Source organism: Echeneis naucrates, chromosome 15, assembly GCF_900963305.1.
Source record: "Echeneis naucrates chromosome 15, fEcheNa1.1, whole genome shotgun sequence".
Lineage (NCBI taxonomy): Eukaryota > Metazoa > Chordata > Actinopteri > Carangiformes > Echeneidae > Echeneis > Echeneis naucrates.
In genome coordinates, this window is record NC_042525.1 from 21,346,804 (window position 1) to 21,370,614 (window position 23,811).

Below are 23,811 nucleotides of genomic sequence, written 5' to 3' on the forward strand. Positions count from 1 at the left end.
ACCATATGATATGCATTCAAGCAAACTTTGCAGGATCATCAGTCATACAGACTGACTGAGCTGAGCTGGTATCATCTTCCATCCAGTTCCAGCTCAGCGTCAGCTCTTTATGCATTCGACCTGTAGTTCAATATGACACATCAGGGAAGGTCTTTAGAGGGTAAAACATGTCCAGCACAGAGACACACAGCCCCCACCAAAAAATAGCCCTTTCAAAGGAAGAGGGAGAAATGTTGGAAAGCTTCGGCAGACGATCGAAGGGAGCCCTGCCCTACGACATGTGTAGATGTCTGCTGTGTCATCACTACACTCACACATGGGCGTCTATGTGTGTGTGTGTGTGTGTGTGTGTGTGTGCATACGTGTGTTATAGGCCAATAGTCACTCAGTTACACAACTGCTTTCAGTTTCCGAGCCCTGCCTGCCTGCCTGGTGGCTCCCCGCCCACCGCTGCTCCGTGCTGCCTGCCTGCCTGGCTGCCTGGCTGCTGGGCGGACTGGGGCAGATCCGAGCCGACCAGTTCCGTGTTCTGTCCTCATCCAGTGCACAGAGCAGACTGAGCGGGAGGACCTGGCACTGTCATGGTGGACATTCCTGGCCAGCCACGACAGCGGGAAAGTGTGGACGGAGGTGAGGAATGTGCTTGTGTTTCTTATTATCTGTGCGCGGATGGTAAATTCATCAGCCGACGCCGCCTGCGTTACGTTCTAGTCAAACTTTGACGCCCCCCCCTCCTCCCCCCTCTGAAACGCAAAGTGCGCCGCCGTGCACACTTACGGTATATTAACGCAAACGGTACACAGCCCGCGTGCGTTGCGGTGTGTGTCCGTGTCGTTCCGAGGCCGTGACAAGAAGCTCCGCAACTTTTGCTGTCGATACGTGCCGCGTGCGGGTGTTTGTGCGTGTGCCTGGGTGCGTGCACGTGCGCCCAGATAGTATACAGAAGCCTAGCTGCTACGTGCGCGTGTATTCGCGCGCGCAGTCTGCATGTACAGGAGCGTTTGAGCACGTATTATATATCTGTACTGGCACTGACACTGGTGACGTAGACCGTGACGCGCCTCAGCGATGAGATAAGCAGATCGGCTGTGTGAGCACGCGCACGCCAGCGTCAGTCTGAGGGGGATTTCTCAGCTGCGCACTTCGTGTTTTCGCTGCACAAAGCGGCCCACGCTAAATGGAGCCGGAGTCCGGAGTGTCTGTGCAATGAGCAAAGCTCCTGACACACCTGAGGTCCACGCAGCATTGTGACGTCATTTCAAAATGACGGAAGCTGCCCCGTGAATGAAGTGCATCCCCAGATATGAGCGTCCTGATCGGACAGAGGGTGAAAACAGACTCAAAAACTACTTTAACTGTTACATTGACCCTTTTGGCAGGTACCACATTCTGCACGAAGGCCATAAACTGATCAGTATTCAATAAAAGCTGAGAAATGACAAGGTAAATCTGTATGGATTACGTTATTTGCTCTGTTCTTAAATGTTACACAGCATGTCAAAATTAGCCTGTTGTTAATACAACGAATACATGGGAGGCGTGAGGACCTCGGTTACTGTAGCTATAGTTACTCACTATGTGACTGTGTAGCTCTATTGTAGCAACCTCATCACCATACTGAGCTGCAAGAAATGTCAAAGAATTTCACAGGATTGGTCTTGTTGTGGAGGTTTAATGTTTTTTACAAGTCGTAGCGCTGTGTTTCGATTGCATATATCTTCAATATAAACCTGATCCAACATCTTATACATATGAGAGATTTTTTTACTTTTTGCTGCAGGCTATTGTGTTTTAGCATAAACATTATCTGTTATTTTCAAGGCCCCATATTTTACACATTTTCACAGTTTTATCTCAAGTGCTGATATTTAAACGAAGATACCATTTCAAGTTTAGTTTTACATCTCTCTCTGGAGCTCTAGTAACACCAGGTCAGTCATTCAATCAGAAGAACGTTTCAGATCCAACCAAAGTGTTGCAGATTGAAGGTAAACATTTACAGAAACCAAATCCTGCAAGGTTGAATGGTGAATCCATATGGCTGTGGCTGAGGGGTTTCTTGTGACATTGCAAAGTTTCAGAAGTCCTTCCAGATGGTTTTAAGGCTCAGTTTCTGAATTCAGACTGTGGACTCTCTGTGGACTCAGATCTTTCAGTCTATTAACATACAACCTATACCTGATTAATAAGCAAAAAGAGAATGAAGAGCTCTAAAAGCACATACACCTTATGCTCTATGGGACCTTTTAAACCCTACCAGAAGCATTATTTTGATCAGATATTTTTCAACCATACATAAGTATATTCATGCAGTTGCTGTGGTGCCACAATCATCTAGTGTTCCCATAGTTATAGTTGTGTGTTTGTGATATGCAGTACATTTGCACAGAGATACTGATGTGATATCGATGTGTATGGTGTGTGTGTATCTGGTTTACTTCTGTTTTTGTAAACTGCGTTCTGATATAATGAAGATGCGGGACAATAGCTATCCAAAATTCAGTGTTAGTCACTTTGACATTAAGTGCATATCAAGTAAATTTATAGCAATCATTTTAGTCAGAAGTGTCTGACAGACATGAAATGTTGGATAAGGTAAATAAATTCACTGACTGTTATTGCACTCATTTGTATGATGATTAGTATTTGATGGCAGCTGTTATCAAGTCATGAAGGGGCTGTCCTGTGTTTACAAAGGGAATGAATCAGACCTGAGAACACTGCTCACATCAACAAACATGTCCTCGCTCCCTCACACCATTTACTGTAACAGCAGAACTGATTTAATCACATAAAAAAACCCTCTGTGTAAAGCACAATAAATGTGATACCTGTACCCCTGCTGTGGGGCTTCATGTTCATGCCAGTGTCTATATGTAAAGCAGGGTAACCAAAATTCATCCAGATCCATCAAAGTGGGGATGGAATGGGGACAGTTCTGGGAGTTTTAGCTATTCATAGTCGTAGTAATCCAGAGATGGATACATGTAGGTCAGGACTACTACCTTCCTGCTGGACCAGTGTTTGTGTCACTTCTGGTTAATATTAACCATAGCAATTGCTGGATGTGATAAATGCTTCACAACTGGGTTGGACTGAGCAAAAACCAAAATTCAAAAGTCACCGAACAAGAAAAAGGAAACAGGAAAACAGCTGTGTCTTTTGTGTGCAACCCCAATCTGTGTATTGTGTTTGACACTTAATTTATCGCTTGTTGTGGTTGTACAAACAATGACTTTTATTTGTCACGGGAAAGATAAAAGTGGCATATTAGTGAGTGCAACCAACAAAACCAAATTGGAAGGAGATATGGCTACAAATTTTACATTTACATCACATCAGCACTGCTTAGCTTTTGATAAAGATCTTAACAAGGCCTTAAAGTTATTCTAGTTTAAAAAACATTGTAAAGGCAAGAGATGAAAAACTATTTTATTCTTTAATAGCAATGGCAAATAATGCTTCTTCTCACAAAAAAAAACCAAAAAAAAAAAACCAATAAATACATTTTGGCTCTTTCTGGAGGTTGGACTTCAAATCAGACCAAAGAAATTAAAGCTATATTGATAAAGAGTTGTAAAAGTAGAACAAATTGACACATGGTGATGGTTATTCTAACAAGGTTCAGGGTTTAAACTATCAAGTGTCCTCCATTAGCTAGTTGCAGAAAACATTGTATCCCTCTCCTGGGTCACAGCATTGTATAATTTTTTGCAGAAATATCAATAGTGATGTCACATTTAAGTTGACCTATTCCCTTTTTTGATTTCATGATTTCATAGAGACAATTGAGTTGTTTCACAATTATCACATTAATGAGTGGGTTATGGATAAAAACAACACATTTTGTGAGTTTGTTGTGACCATTGTCCAAATTCCAATCAGTCCATCTCATAGTATAACTCTAACATTCATGACATTGACTCTGGATCTGAAAAGCCACTTATTTATTGGTGGTTGACAAACTGTTTCCAATAAGAAGTCAAATTATACTGAAATCTGTAGGAAAACATCCTTACTTCTCTCTTGATTTATCACCTCAGTAAACGATTTCTTCATACGTTTATGGTCTCAGTCTCTAGTTTCCTTCTTCAATACAACATGGTTTGAATTTTTAAAATGATGGTCCCATTTAGAGGAAAATAGACTCCAACATGCGGTATGAATTAGGGTGTGGCTACAGTGGGATTGACAGACTACCACACAAAGGTAAAGCAAAGAGCATGGAAGATCCAGCACTCACTCCTCCTCAGCTCCAATTTTTTTCTCCAAATAGAGTTTCTGCTGGTTTAAAAAAAACGATAATATGACTAATGATGATCAGAACAACAGCTTACAAACCAATGGGTGATGACGGAAGTTCAACACTTTAAATACCATGCTTGAGTCTATTTTTGAGGTATCCCCTTTTGCAGTTTCAGAAATACTGAATTCCATAATAATACCAGTACTGGCAAAACCTGGCTTCAACTGAAATTTTGAGCCTGATTTGAAGAAATGCTCTGTTGGTATTCCACATTAATGAGATGAGATGGATGTATGTATGTGCTTATGCACGACCCAGCTATGATCAGTGCTGAGGTATGAACATATCAGTGCTGCCTGAGAGATTTTGACCCATGTCCTGGCTCTGAGGAAACTTCAAGAGGTTTTTTTTTAATCTTTTATCCTACCCCGCACAGTTACAATACATTAATGGATTGTACTCTTAGCCTTGCATTGTAGTCTTTCACTATTCTGAAAGTGGGAATTGAAAAATTTTTTGATAATAATATAAACAGATAAAACAGCGGGATGTGGCTGTCTAGCAACAGCTTCAAATGGCAGTGAAAGATTAAAACATATTTTTTAAAACAACCTACCCCTCAGAGTTTAGAAAGACAATAAGGTGGCATGAATAACTGTCTGGGTTTCATCCAGGTTTTATGATTAAACTTTAAAGTAACTGAGCCATTTAATAGCCCAAGATCTTCACGTGGAGCCTGTTGGGTTGTTCAGGGATGTTTTACATTCAAAGTGACAACGTTTTCTGACTATCTTTGTTGAGAAACCATGTTTTTCTCAGAAACACAGAACATGCTTGTTTTTTTTTTAGTATTGATAGATGTACTCAGTGGAACATTTTATATGTGTCTTTTGATGTGTTATTGTGCTTTAATTTGAAAAATTGTGTCTTCTTCTGTTTAATCTGGATTTTGTGTATACATTTTTACAATTTTAGAAGTTTTTTTTTATCTTTACCCTCCTGTTCAACTCTGACTTTTGTCTTTACTCTCTCCAGGTTCTTTTATTCTGTGTTAAATAGCCATCAGAAAAACCTCTGTCACCATGGGCCAGTAAAGGAATGAAGACATTACCAGCAGCAGGAGTGGACTAATGAATAAAAACAAGCAGAAGACCTTTGACTCCTCATGGATTAAAAATGGCAGTGGGACAGAAACGGGAAAGGAGTTATTTTACTCTCTGGGAATTCTGGGAATTTAAAACCATTTTTGACTGAAGGAGGACTGCATAGACTGGACAAGTGGGGTGTCTTATTTCAAGGCAACTAACATGGGGCAGTGAAGCCGGAATACGGTGTGAATGGGAGATGTTCCTGAAGAAAAAAGAAAAAGTGATTATTGAATAAAATTTGATTCAAGGATGGAGCAAGATTTTACACAGTAGGACCAAGTAAGATTTCTCATAAATTGTGGAAATAGACCCTGGACTAACATTAACCAGTTCTGGCCAACTGCTAACACCCTGCTCAACTTAAACATTAAATCACAGGTAAACTCTATCAGCCCGTTACTGTAAACCTACTCATTACTCATTGTCTTGAATGGACATCTGACTCATCCCAAGCTAGAAGGTGGCGTTACCCTTCAGCTTCAAACTGTAACCTCATCTCTAGGTCTGTATCCTGCTGTAGCATCACAACAAAAATTAAAACATGGCTGCTACAGGAAGGAAGCACTTGGTGAGAGACTTTAACCATTTCATCACATGTTACCTGTGTCGAGGTTACCTGATTAAACCGACCACGGTCACCGAGTGCCTGCACACCTGTGAGTGAGACAACAGACACACACACAACATATATGAATTTGTTGCTTAAGGTGACAGAGGTAGTTTGTTGTCATCTGGTTTGCCAGAGGGCTTTTTGTGAATACATCTTGTCCTTGATTCTACTGACCAATGCAGAAGAAATATTAAATAATAATTTAATGGGTCAGACCATGATCTTTTATCATCAACACATAGTGAGTTAAAGATGTAGTCTTCACCTCGCGTTTTGTTTGACCACTTGTCAAAAATCTGAAGCCCACAAATACTCACTTTCCAATAATATCTCACAAAAAGTAGCAGGTACATTTTTTAGTGCATTTTTCAAGACAAAACAAGGCAAAAATTGCAGTTAACCATCTTGTGTTACCAAATTTCTGAGATTTCATGCATGTGGAGACTGGCACCATGCTAATTAGCTTCTGGGTGATGTATTTAGTACAAAGTAAGCTAGCCAGCTAGTCCACTAGTATTGGAGGTAAATGCCTTAGGCCTACTGTAGCAAGCTAACCTAGTACTATGTGAGTTAACAAGCAAGCTAGGCCAAGGGCAAGCTAACCTGCTGAAGTGCGCGGGAGGGGGGTCATTCATTTCTTTGTTTAGGGCTAGAAGGGGAAGTGGTCATGGTTTTTTAAGAAGAGCTGCCTCTGGAGTTACTAATATAAGCCCAATAGAAAATGTTGTTGTTTTTTCTGCAGTCTGTAAGAGCTGTATTGTGCAGCACTTTGAGGAGAGTAATGACTGTCCTAAATGTGGCATTCAGGTCCATGAGACCAATCCACTGGAGATGCTCAGGTAGGACACACTTCTTCTTCTTGTTTGTTTTCACTTTTATTTGTCTGAGCTCCTTCTTTTTCTGCTTTGGCTTCTGGCAATTTCTTACTCACCTCTTATATAAACACTGTTTTGTTTTTGAGGTTTTAAGAAGGAAATTTTCCAGGTCTTTGAATACCACAAAATCAATTCCATTCACCCCCTCTTCTTAACCTGCCACCAACTTTGATTGTTTTTCCATTTCCTCCCTCTTCCGCTCTTTGTCATCTTTCTCTCTCTTCTCGCCTCCATCTCTCGGGTCTCCTCTCTCCTTTTTCTCAGGTTGGACAACACCCTGGAGGAGATTATATTCAAGCTTGTGCCTGGACTCAGAGAAAGTGAGTCTCCCTAATGGAGTCACCCAAATGTCTTCCCATTATTTATTACAAGACTTTCAAACAGTCTATTGACACATACACCAATGATGAATTTAGAAATGTGGCTTGCTGCAGAGAGGTTCTTACAGCTGTGGTTTTACAGAAAAACTGTCACAGTATGTTGTTGCTCACCAGTGAACAATACCTTATGAGTAAGCAAGAACATCATCACAACTCATTGGTAGCGTTGTCAGTGTCAAACACCATTGTCACGAATGTTTTAGTGTTTTAGTAATCTTTTAGCAGAACCCTAGTAACCACCTGCTAAAATCATAACAACAAACCAGAATATATTATAAACCACCTCGTAATGGGGCAACGAGTTATTCAGCTACCACCTCTTAGCAACTGTCTGGTAATAACTCAGCAATCACATGTAAATTATTGAAACACATGGTCTTTGTTTTCATGATTCCAGTTCCTAATCTTTCATCTTTTTATAACTATTGCAACTTTCATAAATAATAACAGTAACACACATTTAGACCTATATGGATAAAAAGCATCCATGTAACCAAGTCTGTGCCAACCTCTCCAGCAGAACAAAGTGTAACCAATCATCTTATAAAATGGGAGGGACTTCCTTTTGACACGATAAAGGTATTTGTTTGTCAGAGTCACGTTATTTTTTTACATCGTATATTTTTTTTTGGTTACACAACTGAACCAAGTGGTGTAAAAATCTGCCTCATATGAGTTCTGCTTTGTAGTTTTTGGCGCATGACTATGTTTTATGTTAACTTTGCAGACATGCATTACATCCAGGCAGAGTGTTTCTTTGCACTTAAAGTCTGATTGCCCATGGTTTAGCATAAATTTTATTCAGCATGAAAACAATACATCAGCTTAAACTAATCAAGATGATATCTTGTCTGGGTGCTTTTTGGTATAAAATGAACATTGAGACAACAACATGCTTTTAAAGACAACTTTTTATAATTTGTATCTGTGGTAGAATTAGTACAGGGGGGTTATATTAGCGAACAGTTCAAATGAATCAGTTCTGGCAGGGTAGCCTTTTGCCTGAAGACAGGCATAACTGTAGCCTGTTTGATAAGTGTCTGTCTCCTTTTTATGACCATATAAAGGAGCTTGTATTTACCAACTTAGCATAAAATTATTCAATTACACCCCAACGAACTTCACACACACACACAAAAATTTCACAGTAAATGAAATGACGATAATAACTTCATTATCTAAAGCAGAACCACTTCACCCTTGCTTCTTTATAGAAACTGAATCTACCTGAATGCTTTTTTTAAACTCTGTTTTACTTTCATCTGTTGTTCATGTGAATTAGAAGAGGAACAGCAAGAGCTTGAATACTGGAGGAAGAACCAGCCCAAAGAAAATGGCCAAGGTAAACTATTAGTTGCCAGCTTGTGAATACAGTATGAACCTAAGAAACATATGCTGAAATTAAACAACTTCACCATTTCTCCCCATAAATATCTTCTTTTTTCCCTTCTGATTCTCATAAAGAAAAAAAAATCAAGCAATAAGGGGAGTTTTTCCATTAACCTTTGTTTCATCAGCATGTGATTATTCATCACATTTTGAGGTTCTTCATGTGAATCTGGGGCAGAGCTGATTGTAGGGAATTTCCTGTTCATACATTCATGCTCTGGTGCAAACAGGGCTCATACTGTTCTTCACAGGGGTCAATAATTCACTTTAATTAACACTATTAACCTTTGGAAAAGTTTGGAAAAGCTGTAACTGATATTCTGTAATTGAGCTTGCTGAAATTGTTTCGAACAGCAGAAAACCTGAGGTGCCAGAGGTTTGGGCTGCCTGATGTTGGAGGTGATGGTGGTAATGGTGGTGGCAATGATGGTGATGGAGGAACCAATGACGATTACCACAGGAGTGATCCTCAGATAGCCATCTGTCTGGACTGCCTACGTAACACAGGGCAGTCAGGGGAGAGCACTGTCACGGTGTGTGTCTCGAATTAATAACAATAATAATAAAAATGATGTCTTTATCATCAAGAAGGGGAAGTAACAATAAACTTGAAAAATGGCCTCATAGGTTTCTGTTCTTTTTAGGAAAAATTAGTTTGTTAACATTTAACCCTAGAGACAAACACTCACATTCATGCCCATATACAGTTTAGACTCAGTGACAACAGTAACCCTAGTGTCTTAAATCTTTCGAAATAGTCAATATATCTCCTACATAGCATCATTTTTTGGATCAACTTTTGTCTTTTAGTTGCTTCTCTCTTTTAATCAGGATGTAATAGAATTTGTCTCTCACCCAATTAGGATTTAATGAAGAGGTTCATCCGCTGCTCCAGTCGCGTCACCGTGGGAACAATTAAAAAGTTTCTCAGTCTTAAACTAAAGCTGCCCAGTTCTTATGAGGTAAGAAGCAGTTAGCTTTTAAAGGTGATTTTTGCTTTTTGCCTCTGCAACAAAGCCACTGTTTGCAGCAGTTTGTTATCTTAACATAATAAAAGCAAAACATAGATAGATAGATGTACTTTATTAATCCCAAACTCGGAAATTCTCAGTAACAATGACAACAATAATAACAGCAACAATATTACTGATACTATTACTACTACTACTACTACTACTACTACTAGCAACAATAATAATAATGTTAATAATAATAATAATTATAATTATTATTAGCATTATTATCATTATTTGTAAATTACATAAAGCACAGCAATACAACTTTACATTAACTGACTATAGGGTACAATATGTTAATCAGTCAGTTGAACAAGATAGAGTTTCAAGAAAACTTGGAAAAAGTAGAACTTCTACAAAGATTTAAACCAATGAGACTCACCTATTCAAGGTTGAAATATAGACTGTGACTTTATTCCAGATTGGCAACTTCAGTTCTGGCCTCACAGCGCTTACAGTGACTTGCTGATATTTCTACAAGATATGGATAAAATTGTATTTTATAATATTATAATATTTTGAAGCTTTTACAATTTCAAGAAAAGAAATTAATCAAATTCATAAAAGAACAACAGAATTTCCTGTCAATTTCTGGTAAATGTATTGCAAAAATGAAAGATATCACACAGACAAACAGAAACACATCTGTGCAAAGTTAGAGCTTGATCTCTCGAAGGGGAAGTCAAACTGTGGCCAGCTCTGAAAGTAGTTTGTGGGGCCAGATGCTCATTAATAATCTATTACTATTATCAGCAGTTAGGCTTTATCAGAGCATGAAGCTGCTTGCTTCTACATTGGCTGTAGACAGAGCTGATAGTGTAACGTGAACTTCTCGTCTGACTTCATGTTGTGCATCTGGATTTGGACCCTTTTTATTTTTTGTTTCCTCTGAGAGCAGCGCACTGACATTGTTGTGAAATGTTATTTACATTTAACTTATTTCTGATTATTTTTTTGTTTTGGCTGTGCCCAGCTGGATGTGCTGTGTAATGGAGAAATCATGGGCAGAGACCACACTCTGGAGTTCATCTACATGACCCGATGGAGACTACATGGAGAGAATGTAAGGCTGTCTCCCTCACTTCCTGTTTGTGTATGCATGTTTGCCTTCTAATGTGTCAATGCACTGGTGCAGAAAATTATCGTTATTTGTTGCTACATGCTGCAACTCCTTGCACTACAGAGGCATCACATCCTCAAAGAGAGGCTTTTATTTTATGGTTTTAATTTAAGGGTTAATGTGACGCGCCAGTAAACATGGGGTTTGGGCTAGACTGGGGGAAGTTTCAGGATGACTGGTTTGGGTAAGAATGAAAGTAAATAAACAGAATTTTCTCAGAATTAGTTTAGCTCTGCGTGTGTGAACGTGAAAACTAGTCTTGGTTGAAAGGCTTCTCTATTCAGCATTCAGCAAAAAGTTTTTATACAACGAAAGTTTCTGTTCCAAGAATCTTTTGTGACTCAAACTTGATAAAAAAAAGGAATTCTGACGTCAAACTAGTTAAAAGGAAAACTTCCACCATTGTTACAGTTATAGCATAATCAGTATCTGTAAGTCTTGGATGATTTTATTTTATTTTTTTACTATAGCTTCACCTATACCAGTTAATATCTAAATGACTTCTTTAAAAACGTAATTTTACCTTCACATACTGCGAAACCTTACGTTTCCAGTGTGTTTGGTTGTTAATGCCACTGTTGACACAGAAGGTCACAAAGAAAGAACAAAAGTAAATGTGTGCAGATTTTTGCATCAATGTCCCTGGGGGATTTTCTTTTAATATATGTTTATTACATTTTCAAGAGATAAAACAGATAACACATACGACAAAAACAAACAAACAGACTTTTGGATTACACACATATTTAATTTAAATGTATGCAGGTGAGAGATTCAGGCATCATCCTATACAAATAAAATAAGTAAGTAGAATAAACCAAGAGTACGCTGCCAGGCATGATACATTCACATGATCAAAGAAAGTTACACAGAAACAAAAAAATTACAATTAAATGTTAGAGCGTCATTTACAAGGCAGAGCATTCTCAGCTATGATATAAACCCTCTTGCAAGGATGGTAGAAATATTTAAACTAATATATGACAGTAAGAGTTCCCATGTTTTATGAAAAACCTCATCTTTGCTGTGTAGTTTACGCGTTTGATAGTCCAAAGCAACATATTGGAGTGTCACCCTTTGCTATTGTACTTTGGATGGAACTTTACCGGTTATCCAATTTAAGAGAATACACTTTCTAGCACAGAAAGAAAGTTTGGGTGAAGTTTTCTTTTTGCCAATGATGGACAAATCAGATATGCTATGTAGCAGATATGAGTGATCATTATTTCTATTAGTAGATAGAATCTTATTAATTTCCTGCCCAATGACCTGCCAAAACTGCTGTACTTTCCTGCAATACCACTAACAATAAGTAAGACAACCAGTTTCTATTTTACACTCGGGGCACAGTGGAGATGAATTAGGGTTGAATTCATGACGTTGAGAGGGCGATATATGGGCCCTGTGTAGGAGCTTCAGTTGCCTGGCTCTCACTCAGTTAGACGCACACGAGGGGAGATTCTATTTAATGAGAGAACAGAGCACATGTGAAACAACTGAACAGATTCTAACAGATCTTTTTCACTTTACACACATTCAGGCAAATATATAATATGACATATCATATCATATCATATATAAAGGCAGCATGGTGGCATAGTGTTGCCCCACAATAAGAAGGTTGCGGTCCCAGCCTGGGGTCTTTGTGTGTGATGTTTGCATGTTCCTCCCGTGTCTGTGTGGGTTTCCTCCAGGTTCTCCAGTTTCCTCCCACCATCCAAAGACATCATGTTTGGATTAACTGGTGCCTCTAAATTGTCTGTAGGTCTGAGTGTGAATGGTTGTTGGTCTCTGTCTGTCTCTGTGTGTTGGCCCTTGACCACGAAAATTGATAAACGGTAGAAGCTTAATGAATGAATCTTTGATTGCATTTATTCCTGATCCCAACCTGCCCTATATGCCCTCACTTTATGCTAATGTCTAAAAAGAGTGATGAAAATACAAGAAAACACACACACAGCAGGAGTAGTTGTCCCAGTTTAGTCAGCCTCAGGCTTCAGGGTCATCGCCCTGTGGTTCAGTGGGCCAGTGTGTGTTTGTTTGTAAATGAGTTCATGATCTTGATCTATAGCTGTATTGCCCACTTGTTTGTGCCAACACATACCTTCCTCAACTAGGTGCCTGAATGTTGAACTGTATATCTGCACGTGGGAATTCTCATGAATGATGAGCCAGTGAAAAGTCCAGTCCTCAAGTGGCCATAACTGAGGAGCGCAGACAGCTGGCACCGCAGGATGGGGCATCACATACCAGGGCAGTAGGAGGAGAGGATGGGAGAAGGAGGGAAGAAAGACAATATGAGTAGTTTGTAGCTTCTCAGTTGCAGCTGTGCTCTCATGTCATAATATATTTTCAACAGAGTAACTTTCCTCCACAACGAAAGAAAATAGAGCTTCTTTTGTTCCCCTCGGCTTTTTGAAATGTACTTCATTGTGCGTGAAAAAAACATAACTGCATGTATAATTAATTCATTCATCTTATACCACTTATCCATTTCTGGGTCCCGGGAGATACTGGAGGCAATTCCAGCTAATGTTGGTCAAAGGCAGGATAAACCCTGGACAGATTGCCAGACAATGACGAACAACCGCTGACACTCAGACCTACGGGCAATTTGGGGCACCAGTTTACCTGACCATGGATGTCTTTGGAAGGTGGGATGAAACCGGAGTACCTGGAGAAAACCATCGCAAGCATGGGGAGAACATGCAAATTTCACAAAGAAAGGCCCCAGGCCCAGGATCCAAACCCAGACCCTCTTGTTGTGGGGCAACATTGCTAACCACTCTGTCACCATGCTACCCGCATTTAGAATTATCATTCTCAATTATAATTCAAGTATACCACAAAAAACTAAGCAAAAACTTCAAAAGTCAGCATTTATTTAAATTTTTAGTGAAATGATGCCCCAGTGTGACATTAAAAAAGAAAGAGGTGAATGGGCAATGTAATAATGAGCTGCATATTTTATTTGTAGATCGGACAGACTGAATTGTAGTCTGATGTAATTTTCAATCTGGGCACTTTATATCATATCGAAAGTTGTGGACACAATTTATGTAAATATGAAATCGCAGAAGGGCAGTGCAGCGGCATAGCGGTCAATACGACGGTCGTGGGTTTGGTTCCTGGCCTGAGGCCTTTCTGTGCGGAGTTTACATATTTACATGTTCTCCCTGTGTTTGTGTGGGTTTCCGACGCCCAAAGACATCATGTTTGGTCTAACTGGTGACTTTAAATTGTGTGAGTGGTTGTTGGTCTCTGTGTTGGCAGGGATTGGCTTCAGCTTCCCCATGACCATGAAATAGATAAGTGGTTGAAGATGAATGAATAAAGCACAGAACAATAAAACAACGTGCCACGTTGAATCTAGATAAAAACTGAATTTAAATCCTTTCAATGTAAAATTGAATGTGTGAGGAGAAATGCTCTTAGTTTAATGTATCTTTATGTTACCTACTACTCCACTCCAAACACCACTTGGATGATCCACAACAGCAACAACAAGCAGTCAGAATTATTTGTGCCAGTCAGTCAGACATTTAAACACCCAGAAATCAGTTTTGAATCATATTTGAACCCAGTCTAGACAAGGACAATGTAAGGGGAAAATAACAAACAGGGGAGAAAGGTGTGGGGCACAAGAGCCAGGAATGGAGATGGAGGAGTGACAGAAAAAGATACAAGTCAATCATCAGTCAACTCTGCAGCCTCATTTTTCTTTCTAAAATGATCAATACTATTACAAATTAGCATCACAGACATCCAGAGGTTGCGCTAGACTTTTTCATTGTCCGTCATTTTGATAGATAGGTTAAAAAAATCCATCATAATCTATTTTTATCTGCCATTTTCGTTTTTTAATCATAATAAAGATAAGATATAGTCAATAGCATAAAATTTTTATTCGTTCGTTTTTAATGCAAATTCAGTTAGAACAAACTAAATGATGGACTTAGAGAAAACATTCATGTCAACAACACATTTCCCCGCAGTGACATTGGTGGCCACTGAAAACGCCAACTGTGGCCATAAGTGTAAATGAACAACGCAGTTTTACAAAATTAAATACTTGCAATTAAATATGAACAAACATCTGAAGAAATCAGCTGAATTTAACTCAGCGGCCTGTGGTCTCATTCACACCTTCCTCCTGTTGCACATGGAGTGAAACAGGATACCCGCTTGTGCATAATCAAATGCGTCAGGTGAGGTTGCTGCAGAGACGATTGTCATTAAATGTTGTACCTTTGCCTCGGACAGATGGCTTCTTGTGGCTGTTTTGATATTGGTCAGAAGTAATTGCAACCCGTCAAAATGACAGATGGCCTCCAGATCTGTCAATGCCTGAGAATTCTCGGTTAACGCATCCCCTGCAGACATCATAAAAGTCAGCAAAAGCTGCAGGTTTACCAAATAAAATAACAACCGTGTAAACGTTAGAACACAAGACCAACACATCAAGCAGAACATAAATAAATGCTGCTCATTAAATTACATGAATTATTGAAACACAATGCACCAAATAACATAATAGTGAAATTAACATTTAAACACAAGAGTCAGGTAAAAGAGAAACAGAATGCTATAAGGTTGGCTGGTCCAAATGAAATTGACTTGGGGTAGTGATTGCTTTGTTGTGACATCACAAAGTCCCAGTAGTCCTCACAGCAGGTTTTAAGGTTTGATTTATAATCAAAGACTACATGGAGGTCTACCGTCATTGAATATGGGATCTTTAACCATAGTTTTAGATAACTAGAGGAAGGTGATGATAAAGATGATATCAATCTCTGATGTGACTCTGAATTGTATCCAGAGATAAAGTGTCTAACCCTTATTATGTAAATGCCTCATGGTCGCTGAGAGTCTATTTGGACAGAGCTCAGCTCAAAGGTCTGACCTCGCAGATTAGTTTACAAGGATTAGTCAAATCATTTTATATTCTATAAATCATAAAATCTATTCCTGAGATCAGCAAAAGTCATAAATTGTAGCCATTCCATCAATGGATACATCTCATTAACTTGAATCAGCTTCAGGCATTTGGCACCATTAATTCACAACCTGCGAAGCTCTTGGCTCCAGCAGCGGAACACAACTTAAGACTGAAACCCAAAACTTATTCCTAAACACCTTCAAACAAGAGCTCCATTCAGAGAAAGATGAACATTTGTTTTTCCGTTTTTAGAGAGTCCTTGTTTGTCTGATTCAAGGATCTGAGAGCAGAAGGTGTCTTAATCCTGCACAGATTGATGAATCCCTTGAGGGTTTCAATTTTTGACTTGTGTTATTAGGCTTAAATTACATTTGAGTTGAGAGGATTTAGCAGAGTCGTGTCCAACACCAAAACTCTTAAGGGTAAGCACTGGAACATGTTTTAGAAGAAAGATATTCATTGGAGAGAGGGGGTTTCATACATACATTTAACTTGCTCAGGAAAAACAGTTTGGCCTTAAAAAAGTCGCCAGCGGCCTCATTTTTAAACTTGTGCGTAGGATCGATACTAAAAGTGTGTGTACACCCAAAAGCCAAAAGTTGCGTAAAAAATAGTCAGATTTCAGAACAAATGTAAATCACAGACTTGACTACAAGTGTGTGCAGCTGTGTCGGCTTCATGTCACGCCCATTTGTAACCATAAATGGTCAATGCAAAGCACCTCATGAATGCGGCCTGCATAGAAAGTAAAATAAGAACATCCTTTTTGGAGGTCACAGCAGCGGAATCACAAACCAAAGCTACGAAGGGAGAAAATACAAGAGATTCGACAACTTGACAGAGGAGTTGGGAGAGATGAGAAATGTAATGATTGAAATTGCAGAAATATTAAAAGGCAGTGTGCAAAAATGTGATCTTTAGTTGTTTTTATGAACGCCACACGACTTCCTGACGGAGGGTTAGGGTTCATAGCTCACTTGTCTTGTCCTCTGCGCTTTGCTCATTTGAAAACAGAGTGAGGACCTGCGTCTGCACCGGGATGGCGTGGTTCCAGTGCGTTGCCCTCTCTAATGCTGGACCCAGTTCAGCACATAGATCCAAGAGCAGCTCCAGGGAATCTAAAACGGCTCATTAGACAGTCATCATCATGGACCAATAAGTCGTTATGGTCCCTGAAGACCTTCTCCCTTTGACATAGTCCTCCAGCAGTGCCAGCAGACTGATGGTGCAGCATTACACACAGGGCTCACTGCTGTATTTACAGCTTTAATCAGTCCATGCTAATTGTGGTGATTAAATATAGAGAAGGGATTTTGATTTAGAATTTTCTGTTAGAGTCTAAGGAAATGTTTCCGAAACAATTACTCAGTCCAATGCAAAATAACACTGTTGAATGAAATCATTCTGATGACATGGCTCTAATTCACGATACAGGTTGAAATTAAAAGTGTGAAGGGCAATAATAAATACGCAGCCCGTCTTCCCGCTCTTCATTTCTTCAATGTGACTTCAGTTCACCATAGGCACCGTCTGGGTCGCTAATTCCCCTTTTCCTCCAAAATGTGCGTATGGATGGGTCAGAGTTTCCTTAGCGGTGTGCACATTTTCCCTTCAAGTCTGCTTTTTATAGATCACTTTTGTGTGGAAAGTGATGTATATGCAAAGTTTGTAAATGAGGCCCCAGGCCCCCGCTATAGAGTAGAAAGGTCTCCCCAAAGTTTCCAAACTGGACCGCTGTGTTACTTGTATGAAGTTTTTGTACTTTGTACTGTTGAGATTATGATTGATTTAAAAGGTTTGTGTGTTAGATCAGATATTATAAACACTCTATACAATCATCACCTATCAAATCATGTAGACAACAGGCTCCAAACCACACAATTAAACACAGACAGATTTTCTCATTAAGGTTTTCAATTTCCAATTTTCTGATCTTCTGCAACTGTGGAAGAAGTCTGATTAGATTTTGCCACAAAAACAACTAACTTAGGGTCAATAAAAATGGTTGTTGATTAACAGCAGTGTTTCCTCTTAGAGTTATAAACTTTGTCAACATCCAGAAATTACAAGTTGTATAAGCTGTAGTTCCTCAAATGATCACTGGAAATTTGCACTCAAAGTGAGTCAGTCCCCTCTTTTTGGATTTTTGGATATTTAGTTGAGTCAGTCCAATACCTTGTGAGGTGTTGGACTGACTGACCAACGCGATTATTTATTGACGTCAACAATAAAGGTCTGTATCAGAAACACACGTTTATTTTTTTAAACATGACAGGTGAATTCATTTGACAGTAAATGAGTGATACTGTCGTATCTTAACTAGCGGTTTGACCTAGTGCCTCAGTATGGACACTTCAGCAGATACTGCTGTGTGTAGACTGGTGACAGTCCATTTCAGAAGATAAACACTTGTGGCCTGGCCCCCACTGCTCTGCATTAACCCATTTTTTCAGTGGATGTGAAGTGGCAAGAGATTTACTGGGGCCAGAGTAGCCTACAGAGACACTTACTAATACACAGTAAGCATTTGTATTAAATGATTTGGCCCATCATCAGGTTGGGGGGTGGTGGGGTTATGCAGCATAGATCTACTTAGCTCACCTAATACTGCCTATTAATCCCATTTTCCTAACTATAGTTAGTGGTCTGCTTTGGTTAAACTCACACAAATGACTTTCTGGGCAGGTCAATCTGTAAAGCTATGGTCCTGCTCAGCTGACTGTGCACACATTGTGTATGGCTAAGTAAGAACATGCTGCCCACTAGTGTGTCCATCCATCCATCAATCTTCTACCGCTTTTCCGTTTCCGTGTTGTCCCCGCTAGTGTGTATACATATTTATTTCACATTGTTACATTTATTTGAATTGCTTGTGCATTGTGTTTTCTGAATTGTACTGTATCTTTTACTCTTCTCATATGTAAATCAAATGTTTTATTAATTAATGATATTATTAATTAATGGCCCAACAGCACCAAACAATGTTATATAAATATAACAGTAATTTACTATTATGAAATAATATTTGCCTTCCCAATCAGTAGATTGACTTCATCTTTTGAGCATGTCATCCAGATGAATGTGGCTGATAAGCCTAAAATGTATCTCCCAACTGAACTAGACAGAAGTTCATAAAGGCATGACTGCAGGGCTTTTTAAGTGCAGTAGTGTGTGTGTTTGCCTCATAAGTGTCATGAGTGTTGTGCTGTGAAATCTGGTTGTGCTCTGAAAGTCAGCCCCCTATCCTCCCATGAATTTTCCATCAGGGTCACTACTAAGCCAAACTTTCCACTTAACCAGCAGTGTGCCTCAGTGGTTTCAAAAACAGGTCCAAGTTTTCATGAAATTCAAATATTCAGCATCCCCTGAGGTTGAATCTATCACTCCTTGTCTTCATTTAATTAAACTATTGGCTTTATGTTGCAGATGCCTATAGACACCAGACATGTGGAAGCACCTACATTGTGACTTTAAGCTGTACCAAATAGCATTTGACAGCAAATTCAGTTTTCTCCTTATTTTCCTTGCAGAGTTTTGCTTATGCTGCACATTAAAGTGATTCTGCATTTCAGTTTATTTTACACCAGAATAAAATACATTAAAACAAGTTGACAGCTGCACTGAGTGTATGTTGGACCAATATAATTAAAGTCTGTGGAGACAGAAATGCTGAGTGAATAAGTGTCAGATATGCAGATAGAGAGGCACAGTGACAGACCGGCTAGATTGGGTTCACTCTTCTTCTTTTCTCTCTCTCTCTCTCTCTCTTTTTCTTTTTCTCTGAGACGTGATGCAGCAAAATGCAGAAAGGCGGAGTAGATGACAGCAGCTATACTTTGCTGCACCAGCAACCTCAAGCTGCCAGAAATAGGAGACAGGCTCCAAAAACAGGAGACACACTTTTCACTTCACTGGTGCTCTGATAAAAACACTTGCCTTGGTCCTTTTAGATTTTTTTATGAAAAGGGCAGCTTTGACCGAGTCAAACAGGTTCTACAGACAAAAGGGGGAAAGAATGTACCAAACCAAACCTTTGCCATGAAGCTGCTACATGTTTGATGATGATTTCAGCATCACATGAATTGTTTGTTTAATTGATCCTGACATCATGCAAAACATACCTAAACTGTTGGTGCAAACAAATTGATGAAAAACTCTAAAAGTCCAAAATTTTCATGATTAGAGTTGCAGCGTATTCTATTTGTTCTGTGCTGTCCCGCACATAGACGATAGCCGGCCTTATGTTGTGGGGCTGTGTAGGATTGCATTAGAAATAATTATTCCCTTTTTTGCAATATGCAACACCTTTTGTTTCCCATGTGTTTCAGTGGCAAAGGAAAGCATTTTGGTGGAGCAGTGGTGCAACGTGTGTATTGTTGTGCAGGGTAATGCCAAAAGATTAGAGACATTGTGTAGCTAAAACTTGGTACCTGTAAAAAAAAAAAAGTATAAAAAAATATGGAATCAGTGAACATGTAGTTGATATTATGCATTTGATTTAATACTAATATTTAATGTCCTGTCCAGTTCGTGTTGTGTTCCTACTCGAATCTTTCAGTTGTCTATGAGCCTGGCAGGTAAGTGTGTCTCTATTGAGTTGCGCGTCTGTTGATCTGCTGCTCTCTGTTCATTTTCTCCACAATTTGAATTAATTTAAGATTTATTTTGACATTTATTTATTTTGAAAACTTTAGACCCCATGGCATTATTTTTGCCCACACATCAGCTTTACATGGTTTGGGTCTGACAGATGACACATTGGCTCCACTTTACACTGATAAAGTGGAGCCAATAATTTTACTTTTATCTGGTTGGATTTTGTTTTTGTTTTTTTTTTTCTTTTCTTTTCTTTTCTTTTCTTTCAGTTTAGATCATTTCTGTTGTGAAGATTTGCTTAGTAGAAATAAAAACTGACAACTTGACACTGAGGCTTGGGTAGCTTAATAATTTGTCACCTGGGTTAATTTGAAACATGTTGCCAGGACTGTTCGTACATTTGTGTTGATCTCATTCACACATTTCAACCATTTCTCTACTTCTGTGGTGCATTTCTTCTTCAGAAGAAGGAACCTAACTTTTTGTAAATCATTAAGAAACTCCAAACCATAAAGAATTGTCATCGCAATAATCACAATCAAGAGAGCAACAAGCAACTTCTAATAAAAAGTTTCCAAAAAAGGGCAGTTGGTTTCATATTTGATAAGCTTGCTTTAAAGGACCTATGTGTGTTTCAGTTTAGCTGCATAGCCAGCCTTAGTGGTCACAGATGTTTGCGTAGCCTTTATTTAATTTAGTAAGTGGCACAGAGGCTGACAGGAAACAAGGAGAGAGTGAACTGAATGACCTGCAGTATAGGTCCCAGCCTGGAGTCAAACATGGGATGCTGCGATTACCTGCCATGAGTGCTAACCACTCAACCATCCGAGGCATCCATCTCTCTGTCGGTGACTAATTGTGTCCTCCAGTCTGTCCTGAAGATGTAGCTGCTCAGAGGGTTCATCACAACCATTTGCATCATAAAGGCAGTGAGAACCAAAGCTTTTGTCATCTGCACCTGCTCTCGACAAGAAATCACATTTGACCTCAGAGAAAAAATGACAACTAGCCCCTTTGAGTGCACCACTTCCACACACTGAGTGCTTTGTATTTTCATTGAAATGCTGAAATTCAGGCCAGCTGACTTTTTCCAAACAGGGCATTTATAGCAATTTGGAAATGAGCTTTTCATAGGAGTTCCTGCAGAATGAGCAGCGGCAGCCAGGCCTCTACTGCTTTTGTTCTTTTATAGTCCTTCTTTGTTAGACACTTGGACCCCATCCCAGCAGAGCCGGGCCAGGTGGATCCTAGACAGTTTAATGGAAACAGGTTTACACTCTTTTTTACCTCTGATCCAGGAAACCTGCAGTCTGAAGTCAGATGTAACGGGAGCTGCCTCAGTCCGTCTTTCTGTTTCTGCTAGAAAAACCAGGGTCACCTGAGATCAGGAGTTAAAAATATGTGTCTGGCTTAGTATGACCGCAAATCTAACTACTAATTTATCCTGCACACTTTCATAGTTTCACAAAGGTTTCTCAGTTTTCTAAATATATTTGACCAGCATTTGGCCTAAAAGACTCTGAAGAGGCAAGTGAGTGGGAGCAAAATCCAACAATCATCTCTTTTTGAGGCTTTATCTCTCAGTTGCTCCTACACAATGTGATTCAATATGCGGAGGGCTTTTACCATTCACAGGTTCATTAAGGCTCATGAAGATTTGGGACTAAACTGGGCTTGATATGACCAAATATGACCTTATAGAGGTCTGAGTTCCAGAGATGTCTTGTATAGTTTAATCATCAGAAGTTTATTCATTGATCAGCAATCAGCCAATAAATGCAATTTTTTTCTGCCCCATCTGCGTTACTGAAATGTAGACTTTATTGATGTGTGAAAGTGTGTGTCTGTTGTTGTACGTGAAAATACATGTTGATGTTTGAACAGCTGTCTGAAAGTCTGTTCAGTCACTCTGGTTGTAGTGGCTTTTGCCATGTTGTAAAGACTGCCTCTGTCTCTTATTCCTTTTTTTCTCTGTCGCTCCCACAGACGTATCCCATGGTTCTTGAGTACCGGCCACGTATCGACTTTGGCTGAAAAGGCTGCAAGAAGAGAACCGCACACATACACACACCAACGTACACTTACACATACATACATATGTTTGCACGTGCACACCAATACAAATAATCCCATACACAGACACTCACAATGTGCAGAGACAGAGATATTTAAATGTATTTTTGTACAGCCAATGGTGAAGTGAATACGTTGTTATGGTAAAGAGGTTTTATGCTACATAGAATAATATATACTATAATATATGATATTTTTAAATGTATGTCCCTGTGCCTAAAAACCTGTTGAGATCAGCAATGAATTAAGACCATATCTTCACTTTGCCTGTCTAACTGTAGATTAAATGTTGATTTTCTACTGTTGATGGATGTTTTTATCTTTTATCACATTCGCTCTGACAGTCTGAAGGCACAGCTCACAGAGCTAAACCTGTCCCTGTGTGTTTGGATTTACATCCTGTAACTCTTTTAACTTCAGGAGAAATTATTCTAAACAGCAGATGCACAATGTTTTCATCCATTTTACTTGTAATGGACTGCACTAGCTCAATGAATAAATGAATAAGTAAATGATTACTTACTGATTAGTACAGATTGACACATTATTAATTCACTTAGCTGCCTCAGTGTCCAAAGACAACAAACATCTGTGGCATCAATAATAATTACTCCATCCTGAAAAAAAATTGTGTGTTGTACTTTTTATTAATTCTTGATATCTGCTGTTTGCAGCCAGGTCACAAGGTCAAATTGAAATTTTTAGAAATGGGCTGGCTGTCCTGAGCCTGAAAAGAGGAGACAACAAGAGTCTCAACTCAGGGCAAAGGCATGTAGTTAAAATTACAATGTAACGTTCAACCCTTTTTTAAACATATAAAATTTAGGATGAGTTACAGGCCTCTGAGTCTGCAGCACTTAAGTTGTTAATCAAATGTTCAGTTCTTCATGGATTTCCTTGACTTTATAACCAGAGTCTGAACAAATGATCTAAGATTGTACAAGTTCTTTTCTTTTCATCGCTTTAATGTAGATCATGAACCAAAAGTAAAACCAGACATTTATTAAGCAGTTGATGTTTCTCCGCAGTTTCCAACATCCTTTATGGCCTTAATCCTGTGACCATGATCCTGTACCATGTCAGGGTGGCCACATAGGTTAAAATGCCAAAACTCCTATGAGTTTTGTATATGCAGAAAAAGCCCCATGTGAGAGTCCCTCTGAACACTATTTAGCTGTTGGATGGGTACTGTCTTTGGTCGAAGGAAACATCTCATCAGCAGTGGGAGCTACTAAAGCAGCAGAGACGACAGTTTGTATGTTCATTGTTGACTGTAGGGATTGTGCTAACCTGCTAACTGCCTTGAACGTTTTCCTGGTGAACCTCAAACGTAAACAGCAGTTGATTGATGCGGGGGCAACATTGACTGATTTTGTGCTGTAGAAGCTGGTCCATCTGTTCACTTTGCTCTCTTTCTTC

At 39.3% G+C, this 23,811-nt stretch overlaps 1 protein-coding gene across 5 annotated transcripts; it reads left to right on the top strand.

The window, feature by feature from the left end:
* Window positions 1-433: 433 nt before the first annotated feature.
* On the top strand, window positions 434-22,697 carry pcgf5a (polycomb group ring finger 5a). Of its 5 annotated transcripts, none has more exons than XM_029520741.1 (10): window positions 434-630; window positions 5,282-5,673; window positions 5,897-6,050; window positions 6,747-6,843; window positions 7,144-7,199; window positions 8,542-8,601; window positions 9,003-9,181; window positions 9,512-9,610; window positions 10,638-10,727; window positions 22,306-22,697. In XM_029520741.1, exons 3-10 carry the CDS (start codon window positions 5,936-5,938, stop codon window positions 22,351-22,353), a joined length of 744 nt encoding a protein of 247 aa, XP_029376601.1. In that variant the 5' UTR covers window positions 434-630; window positions 5,282-5,673; window positions 5,897-5,935; the 3' UTR covers window positions 22,354-22,697. The 5 variants fall into 5 exon arrangements, with proteins under 5 accessions (XP_029376601.1, XP_029376602.1, XP_029376599.1 ...); XM_029520739.1 differs by having other exon boundaries at window positions 435-630; window positions 5,282-5,772; XM_029520742.1 differs by having other exon boundaries at window positions 5,282-6,050; window positions 9,006-9,181.
* Window positions 22,698-23,811: the final 1,114 nt, after the last annotated feature.

Bases quoted from the DNA above. Each gene is read 5' to 3' on its own strand.
- pcgf5a (XM_029520741.1), top strand. From the start codon at position 5,936: ATGGCTGCTACAGGAAGGAAGCACTTGGTGAGAGACTTTAACCATTTC. The intron at 9,182-9,511 runs GTGTGTGTCTCG...TCACCCAATTAG, and splicing joins CAGGGGAGAGCACTGTCACG to GATTTAATGAAGAGGTTCAT. The intron at 10,728-22,305 runs GTAAGGCTGTCT...TCGCTCCCACAG, and splicing joins GGAGACTACATGGAGAGAAT to ACGTATCCCATGGTTCTTGA.